The sequence below is a fragment of the Capsicum annuum genome, chromosome 7, assembly GCF_002878395.1.
Source record: "Capsicum annuum cultivar UCD-10X-F1 chromosome 7, UCD10Xv1.1, whole genome shotgun sequence".
NCBI lineage: Eukaryota > Viridiplantae > Streptophyta > Magnoliopsida > Solanales > Solanaceae > Capsicum > Capsicum annuum.
This window is the reverse complement of record NC_061117.1, coordinates 218,319,351-218,335,326: the sequence shown is the minus strand read 5'-3', so window position 1 is coordinate 218,335,326 and position 15,976 is coordinate 218,319,351. Positions and strand designations below refer to the sequence as shown.

The 15,976-nt window shown below is 34.6% G+C and overlaps 2 protein-coding genes across 7 annotated transcripts; both read right to left on the bottom strand.

The window, feature by feature from the left end:
* Nucleotides 1–160: 160 nt before the first annotated feature.
* Nucleotides 161–9,847, bottom strand: LOC107878549 (60S ribosomal protein L18a-like protein). Of its 5 annotated transcripts, XR_007057882.1 has the most exons (6): nucleotides 9,276–9,847; nucleotides 6,096–6,329; nucleotides 4,829–4,904; nucleotides 1,041–1,158; nucleotides 387–488; nucleotides 161–313 (listed from the first exon to the last, which is right to left on the bottom strand). XR_007057882.1 is itself a non-coding variant. In XM_016725569.2 (5 exons), the coding sequence occupies exons 1-5, from the start codon at nucleotides 9,556–9,558 to the stop codon at nucleotides 441–443; spliced, it is 759 nt and encodes a 252-aa protein (XP_016581055.1). In that variant the 5' UTR covers nucleotides 9,559–9,847; the 3' UTR covers nucleotides 161–440. The 5 variants fall into 5 exon arrangements, 3 of the variants coding, with proteins under 3 accessions (XP_016581055.1, XP_047271481.1, XP_047271480.1); XR_007057883.1 differs by lacking the exon at nucleotides 6,096–6,329; XM_016725569.2 differs by having other exon boundaries at nucleotides 161–488.
* Nucleotides 9,848–10,295: 448 nt separating this feature from the next.
* On the bottom strand, nucleotides 10,296–14,700 carry LOC107878548 (persulfide dioxygenase ETHE1 homolog, mitochondrial). 2 transcript variants are annotated; one of them, XM_016725567.2, is made up of 9 exons: nucleotides 14,262–14,700; nucleotides 12,577–12,705; nucleotides 12,344–12,451; nucleotides 11,793–11,927; nucleotides 11,450–11,491; nucleotides 11,271–11,330; nucleotides 11,130–11,183; nucleotides 10,790–10,814; nucleotides 10,296–10,675 (listed from the first exon to the last, which is right to left on the bottom strand). In XM_016725567.2, exons 1-9 carry the CDS (start codon nucleotides 14,445–14,447, stop codon nucleotides 10,590–10,592), a joined length of 825 nt encoding a protein of 274 aa, XP_016581053.1. In that variant the 5' UTR covers nucleotides 14,448–14,700; the 3' UTR covers nucleotides 10,296–10,589. The 2 variants fall into 2 exon arrangements, with proteins under 2 accessions (XP_016581053.1, XP_016581054.1); XM_016725568.2 differs by having other exon boundaries at nucleotides 11,450–11,514; nucleotides 14,262–14,653.
* Between the last annotated feature and the right edge of the window lie 1,276 nt (nucleotides 14,701–15,976).

Below are 15,976 nucleotides of genomic sequence, written 5' to 3'. Positions count from 1 at the left end.
CATTGGAAAATGAACTCCCTCCATCCCATTTTATGTGGCACCCTTTGACTTGCCACGATGTTTAAGAAAAACGAAATAGCAGAGGTTTTAAAACCTCAACAAATCGCAATATTTGACCCTTTGCTGTAGTAGAGTAGAATGGCAATTTAGAATCTTACAATTGATACTACTAGTTAGTTTACCTTCATAACCAAATCTTAGACAAACAATACATGAGTTTTGGATGGTTTCATCAAATACTGGAAAACATATAATCAAAAACATGAAATTTTTTACAGACATCTTCTGAATAAATTCACATTAATCAAGCCACCTAGCTAGTACACAAATCATATGACTCCACACAAACTGATCACCACTTAATAAATTCACATTAATCAAGCCACCTAGCTAGTACACAAATCATATGACTCCACACAAACTGATCACCACTTTGCTGATTAAATCCTTGTCAACCCAAATATGATGGCAATTGTAGCAAGAACAGCCTGCAACACGCAGCAGTATTAGACGGAGACATTAAGCTATGAAGAACATATTGTAAGAGTTCTATTGTGCTATACCATAGAAGAGTTTTATCATATTAGATGACTGCTCTATATATACCAGCTGAGTGTCATTTCATTGATGAATTTATTAAATGAATCTTTGAATTAAACGCGAAAACTCGATCATAATTCAGTAAGCCTGGAAAGTAAGGATCCTGAAATTTGGCACCTATACATGTCTACCGTAATTGAGCCTAAATCTAGAAGAAGAACGGCATTTCTTTTCAATTAACGTATCTCCACGTTTACTAACCTATGAATCATTGTTTTCCCCTTCATTAGTCTATTGATAGTTAATCATGATAACCATAACAGTTAAAAAAAACTAGCGAACGATCAGTTCCAAAATTGACTTGCAAATCTATGTAATTAATTATGACCTCATAGGCCTACTGATGCCACGAGGAACAACTCGTTAGAAATGAAAGAGGAGGCCTGCTGATGCCACGAGGAACAACTTGATAGAAATGAAAGAGAAGTTGAGACACTTACAGCTATGGTGCATGTAACATATCCTGGTTTCTCTCGATGATCAACTGATCTGGTGCAAAGCAGGATAAATGCAGCAACATACCAAGGGATGGCAGCAAGAAGGAAACCAATAATGAACCTTCAAAAATAAAATAAAAGTTAATGGAATTCTCACTTTATAGTATCCAGATATCCTTTAAATGCATAAGGTAAAACTGCAGCATTACAGGTGCCATACATATAGCGTACTAGTGGCGGAGGCAGTATACAGTGTCATTTCCAAAGTTAATCAAGTAACACCTGAACGATAAACCTTTTCCCTGGCCTCTATCTACGAAGCTGCTTGTTAAACTTCAAGATTGTTAACTTAGAAGTTCAATAGAAACCTTTGAGTCATTCATCATTCTGCGATCACAGATCCCACACTACTTTTTATATCTAATCTGAACCATGTCAGCATTGATATTTTTGAATAACTTTTCTTTTTGTCCTTCCCCACTTTGTGGTAATACACTGGGTATGTTGTTCTTATTCTTTTCTTTTTGTCCTTCCAAGAGAATTAACGACTTTCAACACTCTCTTAGTTCAAGAGTACCTTTTATTCTTAGAGCTTTTTTTTGCTGGTGGGATGCAAAGGTGGTCAAATTCAAGAACTCCAAGTTCACTAATGATAAGTGAGGCCTTAGAGAAAAAAGACGAAAAGGAGAATCCAGATGCAAAAGAGTTTGTTCAAGCCTTATAGTAGCCTTTTACCACTAGATATTTTTGAGCCACATACAATTAGCGGAGAAGTTCGGACTTAATGCTCCTTTGAAACATGTCATTCAAGAGGGGAATATGAAAGATATACTCTTGAAAGGTGTTCTATTTGCTCACAGTTCTCATTTGATAATGGATGAAGCAAATCTTGATTTTCTTTTTCTTTGTGATGGACCTGGAAGAGGGGGAACATGTCAAGTATTGTCCTGGAATCATGTCTTCTTAGGACTATCCTGGATATACAATTCAATTTCGGTAGTAACATTCCATTTGTTGGAAAATGCAGTCAGATGTTTGGGGTAGTGTAAGTGAGCAAGGGGTTGTAACTCATACCATGGGAGGAAAGTTTCCGCAGATTTCTGTTAATAGGTGACTCCATGATTTCGTATGGGCACAGGCATCCAGGTAATTCAGAAAAAAGTTGGTTGAGACATGGGATAATTGGGAAGCCGTCCGACTTTTGATACTTTCTGCCAACTCGATTTCAATACTAAGTAAGCTGCTCATCGCATAAATAAGAAAGTCCAACTACAGAGGGTAAAGAGAGGAGCTTTTAGCCACTTGATTGCAAGGAGAGGTGCAAACTAGAGTTCTAATAATTTTTTCCCTTCCAGTCTGCGAGAGTTCCTTTTTTCCACTTAACAAGAAGATTTTTTTTTTTTTGATGTTTTGGTGATGTTTATGATTTCGTATAACAAGTTTATAATATTAATTTGTGGCTATCTTGTTTTCTTTATTATCTAGCGGTTTGCCACCCCTTGTTTGTAGTTTACTTTTATGTTTTGTTTTATTTGTTATCTGTCCTGAATCGGGGGTCTATCGGAAACAGCCTCTCTACTTCATGTGAGGTAGCGGTATGGACTGCGTACACTCTACCATCCCCAGATCCCACTTTGTGGGATTACATTGGGTTTTTTGTTGTTGAAAAAAGGTAATGTTAACAAGAAGAAAAATTAGCCAGAATTGTTGATTTTTAGCTTTGAAATTGGAGAAATAACAGAGAAAGAGTTGGAGAAAAATAAAATACGGCAATAGTATTGTCAAAGGGAATTATTTTATTAATAACTCAAAACATATATTTATAGCTAACTTTCTAACTACACTCCAATTTAAATTGGGATAACTAATTCTTATTCAAATAATAAAGGGACAATTAATTCCTAAGTCACATAGGACTCTAATAATTAAAAATTACTAAAACTATATATTCCTACTTTATTTCTGAGACATATTTTCAACAATCCTCCTTGGATCAGAAATTGTCTCAGCTTTGGTTGAATTTGACCTCTTGAATAAATCTGTCACTTTATCTTTGTTCTTGCAAGGCTTGTGTGCATCTTCTGAAATTGTTTTGATTGCAATATTCTCTTTTCCTTCTGTAGGAATATAGTCACCATTTCCAATTCTGACTTTCTTATTTTTCAAAGACAGAAACTCTTTGAAAAGAGTTTTGTCATATGTGTGGTTTGTACAACCACTGTCAATCGTCCGAAAATCAGATTTCTTGGTTGAAGAATATGTTGCCACAAATAAGTGATCTTCTTCTTCTTTGGTGACTTGGGCATCTGCTTCATCTTCTTGATATTTGTTATAGCAAATAACAGCTTCATGGCCAAGTTGATTGCAGATCTTATATTTTGCATCTGGTCTATTCCAACATTTAAATGGAGGATGACCTATTTTGCCACAGTGCTGGCAAGGTGGGTAATTATTACCCTTGCTTTGAGTCTTGTGGTTGGCCGTCGAAGCTCCTTTAACCATACCATCCTGTCTCATAAGCCTCCTTTTCTCCTGCACGTGCAACGTATTTAACAATTCTACCAAGGTAATCTTGGACAGGTCTTTTGTGTTTTCCAAGGTAATTATTGATACTTCGTATCTTTCAGACATAGTAACAAGAATTTTTTCAACAATTCTTGAATCTTTAAATTTTGTGTCAAACAATCTCATCTTGTTAACAATGCTAAGAAGTCGGTCTGAGTACTCTTTGACAATCTCAGATTCCTTCATCTTTTGCAATTCGAATTCCCTTATTAGATTCAACACTTTCATGCCTCGTATTCTTTCATCTCCGGTATATTCTTCCTTCAGATAATCCCAAATTTCTTTTGGTGATTTAAGGATCATAATTCTCATGAAAATTATTGGAGACAGACTAGCAAACAAAGTTACTTTTGCCTTTGATTTTCTGATTTTCTTTTCCTTTTGGTTTTTGATCTGGGCCACCGTGGGATTATCGAGCAGCGGAATAACATCATAATCCTCCTTCACGGCCTCCCAAAGATCTAAAGCCTCAAGATAAGTCTCCATTCTTATTGCCTAAAGATGGTAATTCTCACCATCAAAGACAGGAAGAGCTATTTGGGAAAAGTTTTCAGAATTCATCTCTCTCACGGATCCCTCAAGAAACTGGCTCTCTGATACCAATTGTTGGTTTTTAGCTTTGAAATTAGAGAAATAACAGAGAAAGAGTTAGGGAAAAATAAAATACGGCAATAGTATTGTCAAAGGAAATTATTTTATTAATAACTCAAAACATATATTTATAGCTAACTTTCTAACTACACTTCAATTTAAATTGGGATAACTAATTCTTATTCAAATAATAAAGGGACAACTAAGTCCTAAGTCACATGGGACTCTAACAATTAAAAATTACTAAAAATATCTATTTCTACTTTATTTCTGAGACATATTTTCAACAAGAATTACATCTCTCAAAAAGCAAACAACAAGTTTCTTTCAGTTCTTCGGTTTTTGGTCATTAACATCACTAACTCCTCTAAAGTGGCAACACAAATCTACCTGCCCTCGAACCAGATAAAAAACAAAACATGATACATGTCTGGTATAAAAAAAAGATCAAAGAATGAGTGGACAGAGAATCAGGGAAGAGAGATCATGTCATAGCCTCATCCTCCCATTTGAACAAGACTAAAAACTAGTGTTACCAAAAATTAATTTCGTTGAGTTTAAACCTCAATATGTGGACAATGGACTTGGGACGTGATGGCACAGGTCTATGAGGGTAAAGAAAATAGGAAACTTACAAGAACCATCCCAGACCAATACCGCAGCAAGGAAGGCGAGGCTCTCTTTCAGCCCCCTTCTCATCAACCACATAACCTAAAATACAAGAAAATGAGCCAAACAAATTTGAAGTGCCAACAGCTCTAATAAGTGAATAGCAGTTTATGACCCAAATGCCACAACTCAGTAAACATCCAAACAGAACAATCACAATCCCAAAAACTAAACTGTTTACATGTCACATACAGTTATTACTAACATTTTTAGTAACAAGTGAAAAAATAAACAGTAATGTAGGGAGGCAATCTATTTACTTGGAAGCAATGGCTTCAACTCAACTAGCACCTTTTAGACGGAGCATAAACATATATGTGCAGAATCACAAAGAAATCAAAAAATATTAAAATTTCAACCCATGATTGAAAAAGTGCTTTGTGTTTGATGATGAGAACGTAAAGGTTGAACTTATCAAGTTGATCCGCCTCTGTATTCACTAATGGAAGAGAGAAAAAGGAAGTAAGCAAGGAATTCACAAACGTGAAGCAGTATGCAAAGAGTGTCACTAATCTTATACAGTAGAATTCTGAGATTTGGATGTCATAGAATAAATCAACAACCCAAATTGCCGAACTAAAATCTAAAAAGGACAGCTTACTGATTTATATGCTAAACATAGTTCAACTGAATGTTGCAAAAGAGAACTTTTCAATAATGCAAGTAAATGTTGCCAAAGACGCAAACATTTAACATAATTCAACTGAAAGTTGAAAAAGAGACAACACCTTTCCAACACAATTCAACTGAATATTGCAAAAGACACAAACCTTTTCAACAAAACTCAACTGCATGTTGCAAAAGAGATGAAATTTTCAACACAATTCTCCAAATGTTGCAAAAAACCACAAACATTTCAGCATGATTTTACTAAATGTTGCAAAGATACAAACTGTTCACCATAATTCACTGAATGCTGCAAAGGGCACAAACTTTTCGACATAATTCAACTTAATGTTGCAAAAGCCACAAGTTTTTCAAAATAAGTTAACTGATTTTGCAAAAGACACAAACTTTTCAACACAACACTACCGACTCTTGAAGCATAAACTAAATATTCAACCATAATTCAACTGAATGCTGCAAAAGACACAAACTTTTCACCACAATTCAACTGAATATTGCAAAAAGACACATAATTTTTACCCAGAATCAAATAAATTCAAGCATATCAAGAAACTAATCAGTTCAGCTATTCATAATGAATTATGAGATGAGGACAAAAGGGGTTACCAGGAACAGACTGATAGCCACGAACATAGTATTCAGAAGGTTCAAGTGCTCCAAGTCGAAGAACTGGCTTAGGGAAACCAACTACTGGTGGCCGTGGTGGTGGTGGTGGTGGTTGGCTATCCTCATGGTGGTGATGATGATGATGGCCATGACGATGGTGATGGCCATGATGGGGGCCATGCTGGTGATGGTGGCCATGATGGTGGTGATGGCCATCGTGGTGGTGATGATGACCTTGAGTCATAATTGAAATTTGGAGTTTTCAACTAAAAGTAGTTGAATTTTTGTTAGAGAAGAAACAAAAGCAAGTGATATTTTTTTCCTAACACATGTATGATTATCTATGTTTATGATTTGCTTGCTTACTTGGTAGTAGTGCTATAGTCATTGGATCCTAATCACTGTCTTGTTTGACAAACGTGGACGTAGTGTCTTGGCTGGTCGTTTGGTAGGACGGATAAGAACAATACTAAAAATGGTATGTTAATAATGAATCGTATTGAATAGGTTGTATTAATTATACACAAATAGTACCCCGTATTATTAATACATGTATAGAATTGTACCGAACACTTAAATTTGCAACTAAATATTATATAGTAATACTATTCTTGTAAACTACCAAGCGACTCCTTAGGTTTAACAAATATTTGCACAATCATGATACTTTTAGGTTTCTAGTAAATATCTTGATAAATACTACTGTAATTAGTTGGTATCCTAGTAAAACTGGTAACTAACATACAATTAGGGATCAAGATTCACCTATAATATAAAAGAATATAAAAGATAAATAAAATGCACCATCATGCATATAATTTAAATTTTAAATCCATCTTTACGTTTTTGGTACCAAGCTATGGTTGATGCAGCCTTAGTTCTTGAGATCTTATGACTATTAAGTTTGAATAAATATGAGAAAGTTACTACAATTTCTTAATATGTTAAAAACTTTTGAGATTGACCTTAACAATTTTCAATTAAACCGGTTTACATGTTACACCGTTACTACTATGTATAGTAACAATTAACAAATGGCAAAATAAACAATAAGCAATGGATTCAACTCAACTAGCACCTTTAAGACGGAGCATATATGTGTGAAAATCACTAAAAAATAGTAATAAATAATAGAATTTTCAGCCCATAATTGAAAAAGTGCAGTGTGTTTAGTGGTGAGAACATAAACGTAGAACCTGTCAAGTTTAAATCTTTGATCCGCCTTTGTATTTACTAAATATGGAAGAGAGAAAAAGGAAGTAAGCAAAGAATCCAGTAGAATTCTGATATTTGCAAGTCATAGAACAAATTAATGATTTAACTTTTCCAATTAAATCTAAAAAATACAGACTTACTGATCTATATACTTTAACATAATTCAACTGAATGTTGCAAAAGCCACTAACATTTTAATATAATTCAACTGAGTGTTGCAAGAGCCATAAACATTTCAATATAATTCAACTGGGTGTTGCAAAAGACACAAACTTTTCAACACAATTCAACTGAACGTTGCAAAAGCCAGAAACAATTCAACACAATTCTTCTGAATGTTGACACACAAACATTTCAACATAATTCAACTAAGTGTTGCAAAAAGCACAAACTTTTCAACATAGTTCAACTGGATGTTGCAAAAGACACAAACTTTTTACCATAATTCAACACAAGTTTTAAGTCTCAAAACAAGAACACCTATGAAGTTATTTAACACCTTCAACACAAGATTACGAATAATCTATCTAAGAAGTGTGTTATATTTCATAAATGAGATGAAACAAAAATGTAAAACCAAGTCCCCCGACTTCACGGAGTGTCCTTAAGAATAATTTCCCTCACTGTACCCGAGGTTATGTAATTTTTCTCCCAGGATAAAATGATTTTCAATCCGAACAATAGCGGTACCTCAAATTGTTGGATTCGTCGAACTCACTCATCAGCTAATGATCACAAGGAGTTTTTGAAGAAGTGAAGAGTGTTTTTGCTGTCAAAAATTATATTAATACCTGAGGAATACGTCAGGTATTTATAGCCTTTAAGTGTCCTTTTAGAAAGGATGCATTGGTTCACGTCACCTGCGCCTGATCTGTGGCTGCGTAGGTGACACTGTCCAATTCCAGTGGCTGTCTAAACAAGTTTCAAATAAAATTAGTCTAAAAAGATAGATCTCGAAGCCAAGCCGAGCGACGACGGCAGCGCGAGGCACCACCTTGTTCTTGCCTCACTATTCATGTGGAGTAAGTATTCCTTATTATAAACACTCCAAAGTTCCCTTCTCCCACAAATGTGGGAGAATTAGTGAACTTTCCAATATAAAAGTACACTTTCTAATTTGGTGTCTCTCTTTCCCTCCACCATTTTCACTCCATTTTCCATTCACACATACACCTTGAACCCAACAAAGAATCTAGTAGAATTCTGATTTTTGCAAGTCATAGAACAAATTAATGATTTAACTTTTCCAATTAAATCTAAAAAAGACTGACTTACTGATCTATATACTTTAACATAATTCAACTGAATGTTGCAAAAGCCACAAACATTTTAATATAATTCAACTGAGTGTTGGAAGAGCCATAAACATTTCAATGTAATTCAACTGAGTGTTGCAAAAGACACAAACTTTTCAACAAAATTCAACTGAATGTTGCAAAAGCCAGAAACTATTCAACACAATTCTTCTGAATGTTGACACACAATCTTTTCAACACTATTCAACTGAATGTGGCAAAAGCCACAAACATTTAAACATAATTCAACTGAGTGTTGCAAAAAGCACAAACTTTTCAACATAGTTCAACTGGATGTTGCAAAAGACACAAACTTTTCACCATAATTCAACTGAATGTAGCAAAAAGACTCAAATTTTTCAACATAATTTAACTGAATGTCTACGAAGACACAAATTTTTCAACGTAATTCAACTGAATGCTGCAAACGACACAAACTTATCTAAACAATTCTGCTGAGTGTTGTCTAAGCTGCAAAAGACACATACTTTCAACATAATTCAACTGAATGTTGACAAAGACACAAACATCTCAACACAATTCAACTGATCAATATTGCAAAAAGACACATAATTTTCACCCAGAATCAAATTAAGTTGGAGCATTTCAAGAAACTAATCAGTCCAGCTATTTCTATAATGAATTATGAGATAAGGACAAAAGGGGTTACCTGGAACAGACTGATAGCCACGAGCATAGTATTCAGAAGGTTCAAGTGTCCCAGGTGGAGGAACTGGCTGAGGGAAACCAACTACTGTTTGAGGAGGTGGTTGAAAAGTACCATATTCAGCTATTGCTGGTGGTGGTGGTGGTGGTGGTGGGCTATCCTCATGGTGGTCATGGTGGTGGTCATGATGGTGATCATGGTGGTGGTCATGGTGGTGGCCATGGTGGTGGCCATGGTCATGATGGTGGTGGTGGCCATGGTGGTAATGATGACCTTCTTCACTCATAATTGAAGTTTGGAGTCTTCAGCTAAAAGTAGTAGAATTTTTGTTAGAGCAAGTGACTTTTATCCTATCACATGTTTATGATTTGCTTACTTGGAAGTACTAGTACTATAGTCATTGGATCCTGATCACTGTCTTGTTTGACAAAATATCTGCACCAACGGTCTGGATATTATTAGATTATGAGTCACCCAGGCTGCCCTTTTTTACTTATTAGATTATGAGTAAACATCTTGATAAACATTAATTGATATTCTAATAATTAAGACAAGTAGTAAACTGTAAACAAGGTTGGATATTTTCTACAATTTTCCATTTCTAATCTTTGATTTCAGCTCATTTTAAATATTGTCCTCATTTATTTCTCACCTAATTATTGATACTTCGTTGTCAAGACTTCTATCCTCTCTATACAATTATTTCAGTCTGGCATAGAACATGGGAACACTGGGACCTGTTATTTTTTGTCCTCCAAATTCTCCTTGCATTTAAGACTTCAAAGTACAGCTCAATGTTGCACGAATCCAAATTTAATCGAATTTTAACACGAATACTAGACACCGAGTGGAAAACCAAAAAGAAAACAAGAGTATTTGGCACCACTTTCTCAAGTCCAAAAAATAAAAGGGACTTATGGCTGTAATTTTTTATTTTATTTTTTGCATGAACAAATCCTCCTTCCTCTGCTCAAACACAGTAGTACAAATCTTCCATAAACCTGGATCTGAATTGCCACTATATTTCAATTAATACAGCAACAGCTGATAAATTTCACTTTCATTATTCCCATCAGCAGTCTCACAAATCAAGTTCCATACATATATTCAAGATTCACTGTCTGTCTTATCACATATATTCAAGAATCTTATCAGTTGGAGTAACATAGCTTCTTGAAACTATATTGGTATATCTTATTCAACTTCTCCAGCTAAACATTTATTTAGTTAGGTCACTTCGAACGTGTATACCCCCTTCTTCCTGTTTTCATTCATGGCGACCAAGAAACGATTAGAGAATGAAAGAAAAATTTAGCATTATTCTGATTTTGTCTCTTGTAATCCGCAAACCATGTTAGCTGGAACTGCGACGTCCATCATTTTTGGATATGACAAATGTAAATCTGTTACATAAAAGATGCTATCTATCATCAGCAAGTAAAGATAAAAAAGTAAAAGAGAAATAAGGAGAATAATAATACAAAAGAAACAGAAACAAAGAGGTAGAATAGCTTTACTCTGCATGATATTTTCGAATGTTTCCTGCAAAGAACGTTTCAGAAAAAACATTAGTACTTAAACTAGATTCAAAAGGAAAGCTAAAATGATTGTAGAAAGAGGTCTTCACATGACAGCAAGATAATTCTAAATTTGAACAGTAAGCAAAAAACGAAACAACACTATCGTCAAGTGTGCTTTCATCCATTACTATTAGGCAACCACAAGGAATGTTTTCATTTCAGAGTTTTCTACTACAGATGGCTGTTGATTTAGAAAGTGTTTCAACTTCTTAACTACAAAGACTTAATTCAGCCCAATCTTGAAACTACGGTAAAAGAATCTTTGTCAGAAATGTACCTTATCTTTAGATAGGCGTGGATTGTATAGCATCTCTTCTCCCACTGTGCTGACCTGAAAATAAAACATATACACTTGTAAACTAGCAAATATATACTGAAATATGCAAATTAATAGTGAACAATATAGATGTATACTTACGGTGAACCCTTTGTAGTCATGAGCAGGATATACCAATGTGTCTTTGGGCAATGTGAAAATCTGCTCTCACAAAAAGATGATGAATCAGAAAGAACAGAAGGAACATTCAGCATCATAGTACTCTGGGTTTTTTTTCTCTTTCTAGTTAAAAATACGAAGAACAGTTTTTATGTCCTTGCCTGTGAATGAACTGAATCATACAATTTGTCTGAACTTCCACCCTGTCATAGAGTAAGAAGAATAACTATTGATATTAAAGGTGTGTTTAGTAGGAAGGAAAATGTTTTCCTAGGAAATATTCCCTTGAGAAACAAGATGAGAAGCAAAATATGAAAAGTTGATGCATTAAGACTTTGTATTTGTTTAAAACATCTATGCCTCAATCCCTAGCTTAAGTAAGCTAGAAAATCAAAATCTAAGAGTTCACCAGAGAAATAAATTGAGTGGTACACGTTATCAAACTTTTTTTAGTCAAAGGTCCACTATAAAAGTCGGCAAGCATATTGCATAGAGAGGATGTACCTGAAAGTCTGTCCTTCCACATCCACGTATCAAAAGGGCATCACCGGTAAAGGCCATCCTTGGCTGAAGTTGATTGGATTCATCTCCCGTGACATAGGTAACACAGCCTAGTGTATGGCCAGGAGTTGCACGAACCTGCAGTTAAAGCACTATTGCATTAGAAAATAGCTCAAAGATGTAGGTAACTTCCAGCCACTGTTCCTGCACCACAGCCTACTTTAGTTGATTGTTCAGCTTGTATTTTCTTAATTCTTCACCTTGTATTCACTTTATACAGTTCCATTTGGTCCAATATGACTAGCACATAAACAGAGAAAAGGAATGTCGGTAGTCAATACTTAGAGAGGTAGAAAATGACATGGTTCAAAGCTGAAATACAACAACATACCCAGTGTAATCCCACAAGTCGGTCTGGGGAGGGTAGAGTGTACTCAGACCTTACCCAATTACCCCTACCTTGGGAGGTAGAGAGGCTGTTTCTGATAGACAAAAGGTGCAGTACAAAGAAAGTTTTACGGAGATGTATTAAATCACTTCTGATGTCTGTATACCTCCAGGAAAATATCACCAAAGTAGATCTTATCACCAGGTTCAACGAAAAGATCAGCTTTTGCATTGCTTGCTTTGGATATGATTGATTTAACACCAGGGAACTTTGTCTGCGAGATTGAAAATTATAATGAACCTTTATAAAATTAGCTAAGGAAATGGAAATGCAGTATCAAGCAAATAATCATTTACAAATAACTAATCAGTTACCAAATTCAAGAAGATTAAGCCCAACCTTGATCAAGCCAGAGCCAGTGACATGATCAGCATGTACATGTGTGTTTATAGCATATATAAGCTTCAAGCCCAGTTCCTTAACAAGTGCAAGATCACGATCCGCCGTTTTGTCCACTGGGTCAATCAGCTGCAGTTGGATTACTTTCATGGGTTAAATTTAGATCAGAATGTCTAACATAAAGCAATTAGCAGATAATGAAAGTCATTTAATAATAATTGAACTAGACCAAAAATTAGTTCCTTCAATTTACAAGACATATGCAATGTTAATTAAAATTTCAACATATAGCTATTGATGAATAATATAATTATAGACACGATGCACCATAATGAATTCTGTGCTACAGTTTACCTGACGTTCCCCCTAAAACATCGAAAAGGCCTATGAATAAGCTGCACTAGCGCTTTGATGCCTTTGGCGAGAGGTGAGGCAATGCTGTGTCATTCCAGAAGTGTAGTTGCTAAAACTGATGTTTTTAGGTTTAACAATGAATATTTAGTTAGTCATTCCTCTCCTTTACTAGTGTTTCGTGGGCTTTGGCTTGCAAGTACATTGGTATTGCATTAATAGAAATAATCTTCAAATGATGGGAAATGTAAATTGTTTAGACTGCTCATGTCGCCCACTTTAATCGATTGAGAAGTTCAAAGCATTCTTCACATATTCTTTTTTCTTTTAAGCGGAATAATACTCGTCTTCTTTCTCTGTCCTTCAGACCCAAAAGCTAAAATATCAAATTTATTCAACTAAAACACTTTTACATGATTAACTCATGAGATTTCAACTGTTAATCTAGTTATCCAGGGGGAACGTGATATCAGTTAAAGGCTGATACACACACACAAAAAAAGACTGTATGTTAGTTTAAGTTCTTCAAATGAGTTCCCTCCTTCCCATATCCAACTTTTTTTTTGGCAATTAAGAGACTTTATTACCAATAAGAGTTATGTACATCAAACAAACAAAATTGTAGCTGAAAATATGGCCCCAACAACAGTTGGCAACTCAATGAGATAAAGTTCAGTTTCTCCACCCTCTATGTATTACTATAGAACATTACCACCTAATTTCATTTGCAAGAAGACCCCAGTGGCCTTCCACTTCAGAGGAGGACAAAAAAGCTACAATCTTTTCATCAGATTTTGGGTCAGCAACTTCAATATTAGCATTATTAATGCACTATAGTATTTGTTTTACATACTTGACTTTAGATATGCTTTGCTCGATCCAAGGGTCTATCTCAAACTGGGCTTGCATATACACTACCCTCCCCAGAGAGCCCACAAGTGGAATTCCACTGAAAACAACCTCTCTACCTTCTTAAGGTGGGGTTGCATATACACTACACTCCTCAAACCCCCCACTTGTGAGATTACACGGGGGTATGTTGTTGTAGTAGTAAACGAAACTCATAAAAGCATTGCAGAAAATTCATTAACCTAATTACAACCCTCATTACACCATAACCAAACTGTACACACCAAAATCAAATCAAAGTAAGAGAACAAAATATGTAAGGAAATAAGATCAAAGACAAGATATTCATAGAATGTAGGATCTCCCGCTATCCTACATTTCTGCAAGAAGAGACTGTTCCACGGCTTGAACCCATAACCTCCTACGCCAACGCTTTCCGTATAAGGTACTAACGATAAAGAGGGGGTGATTAAATTTAAATTTACCAGAGCAGGGTTTTGTGGGTGAGAAGCATCAGCAAGAAGGTAAGTATAAGTAGACGATTCTTTCTCAAATAACTGACGGAACACCAGCTTATGATCACCATGATTAGTCGAATACGAACCCATTTGAGCACGAAAGAGAGAAGCTTGAGGTTTAAACAATGGAACACATCGGAATCTGAGCATCATTTTATATTGCTGCCGCGATTATATCAATGCTGCAAATTCAAGATTCCTAACAAAGAACCTCAACCCCACCCACCAACAGTTGTTGATATCGAGGATTATTGGCTTTGGGGTTATCGTATTTTACAACAAGAGTGACGTCATTGTAATGGGAGTTCTGGTTCGTACAGTGTTCAATGTAGATGACAATGAGTTAAAATGAATAATTAAATTTGACTAATAAATATTTTATAGATTTGCTTTCAAAATTTTCAGTAATTCCATAATGATAACTATAAAATTATTTTATTCATAAATATATTTTTCAAAAATTCTCTCTCTTACTTTTTTTTCTTAAACATAATGTAATTAGAAAAAAAAAAAATTACTCTATAATTTAAAAAATATATTTTATGGTTAAAAAAATTAATAGATACACCCTTATCATTTTAAAAACTTTACTATTTCTCCCTTTCCTAAATTTCTTAACTTTTATCATTTTTTCTCTTCATCCAAAATAAAATTAGCTATAAGAAAAATTGGCAAAGCCTAAATCATAACAACAGTAAAAAAAATTCATAAATATGAATCTTTGAGTAGTAAATTATTATAATACTACGAGCATTATCGATATTATAATAAAAATATTCAATTAGCATAACTAAATAGAAACTTGAATATTAAAAATATTGAAGTTCACCATTTATACTCATAGCTAATTTTAAAGAATAAGTATCTAATGATTAAAATGAAATTAAAAAATTAATAGATAAACGGTGAGTATGAAAATAGAACACAACGTAGATAAAAAACATAGAAATAGAGAGAATTTTTTCTTAAAAGTATATTTATGGATAAAATAATTTTGTAACTCTAATAATTGTTGAATTACTAAAATTTTGGAAGCAAATACGTAAAATATTTATTGTTCATATCATGATAAAAATATTAGTTTAGTTCTTAAATCTTAACCATTCATTCTAATTCATGTCATTTGTCTCTCATCCAAGTAAGAACTTGGGAAAAATGGAGACAATAGAAATGGAGAGGAGTCAGATCCAGCTTAATCATTGGTAATCAAGTCTAATTCAAAAGCTTAATAATTTTTTGTAGTTGGAATATTCTTAAACTATAAGGAGTCGTTTGGTTTGAAGACAAGTTATATTGAGATTTTTTTTGTTGTTGGAAAGGGATGTGCATTAAAAATTACAACCCAATAGAGTTAATTGGGATTCAAAAAGGAAACATTCTCTTTAGTGTTAGAGCTAATGGTCCTCTCAAAAAAAGTTCTCGAGATATCTGCCCAAACTGCATTCTTTGCACACACCAGTGGAACTTAAAAAAAGGTAGTTTCATTGAATCTGCAGGCTTTCGCTCCATCCTTTGCTAAAACATCTGCCACCCCATTCTGTTCTGTATGGTAGTGGCTGACTTCCGGGTTCCCTAGCCTTTCTTAGCCTTAACCTGAGTCCATGATCAAAGCATCCTAGTGAAAATTACCGTGAGCTAACATAGATTTAACTTTCATAGAGTCAACATTGATTTCAATGGGT

Excerpts from the sequence above, each read along its gene's own strand:
- LOC107878548 (XM_016725567.2), bottom strand. The coding sequence starts at position 14,447 with ATGATGCTCAGATTCCGATGTGTTCCATTGTTTAAACCTCAAGCTTCT. Across the intron at positions 12,452-12,576 it reads CTGGCTCTGGCTTGATCAAG|ACAAAGTTCCCTGGTGTTAA; the intron begins GTTGGGCTTAAT and ends TCAATCTCGCAG. Across the intron at positions 11,331-11,449 it reads ATGATTCAGTTCATTCACAG|ATTTTCACATTGCCCAAAGA; the intron begins GCAAGGACATAA and ends TTGTGAGAGCAG.
- LOC107878549 (XM_016725569.2), bottom strand. The coding sequence starts at position 9,558 with ATGAGTGAAGAAGGTCATCATTACCACCATGGCCACCACCACCATCAT. Across the intron at positions 6,330-9,275 it reads TGGCTATCAGTCTGTTCCAG|GTCATCATCACCACCACGAT; the intron begins GTAACCCCTTTT and ends TTATGACTCAAG. Across the intron at positions 4,905-6,095 it reads TGGCTATCAGTCTGTTCCTG|GTTATGTGGTTGATGAGAAG; the intron begins GTAACCCCTTTT and ends CTTGTATTTTAG.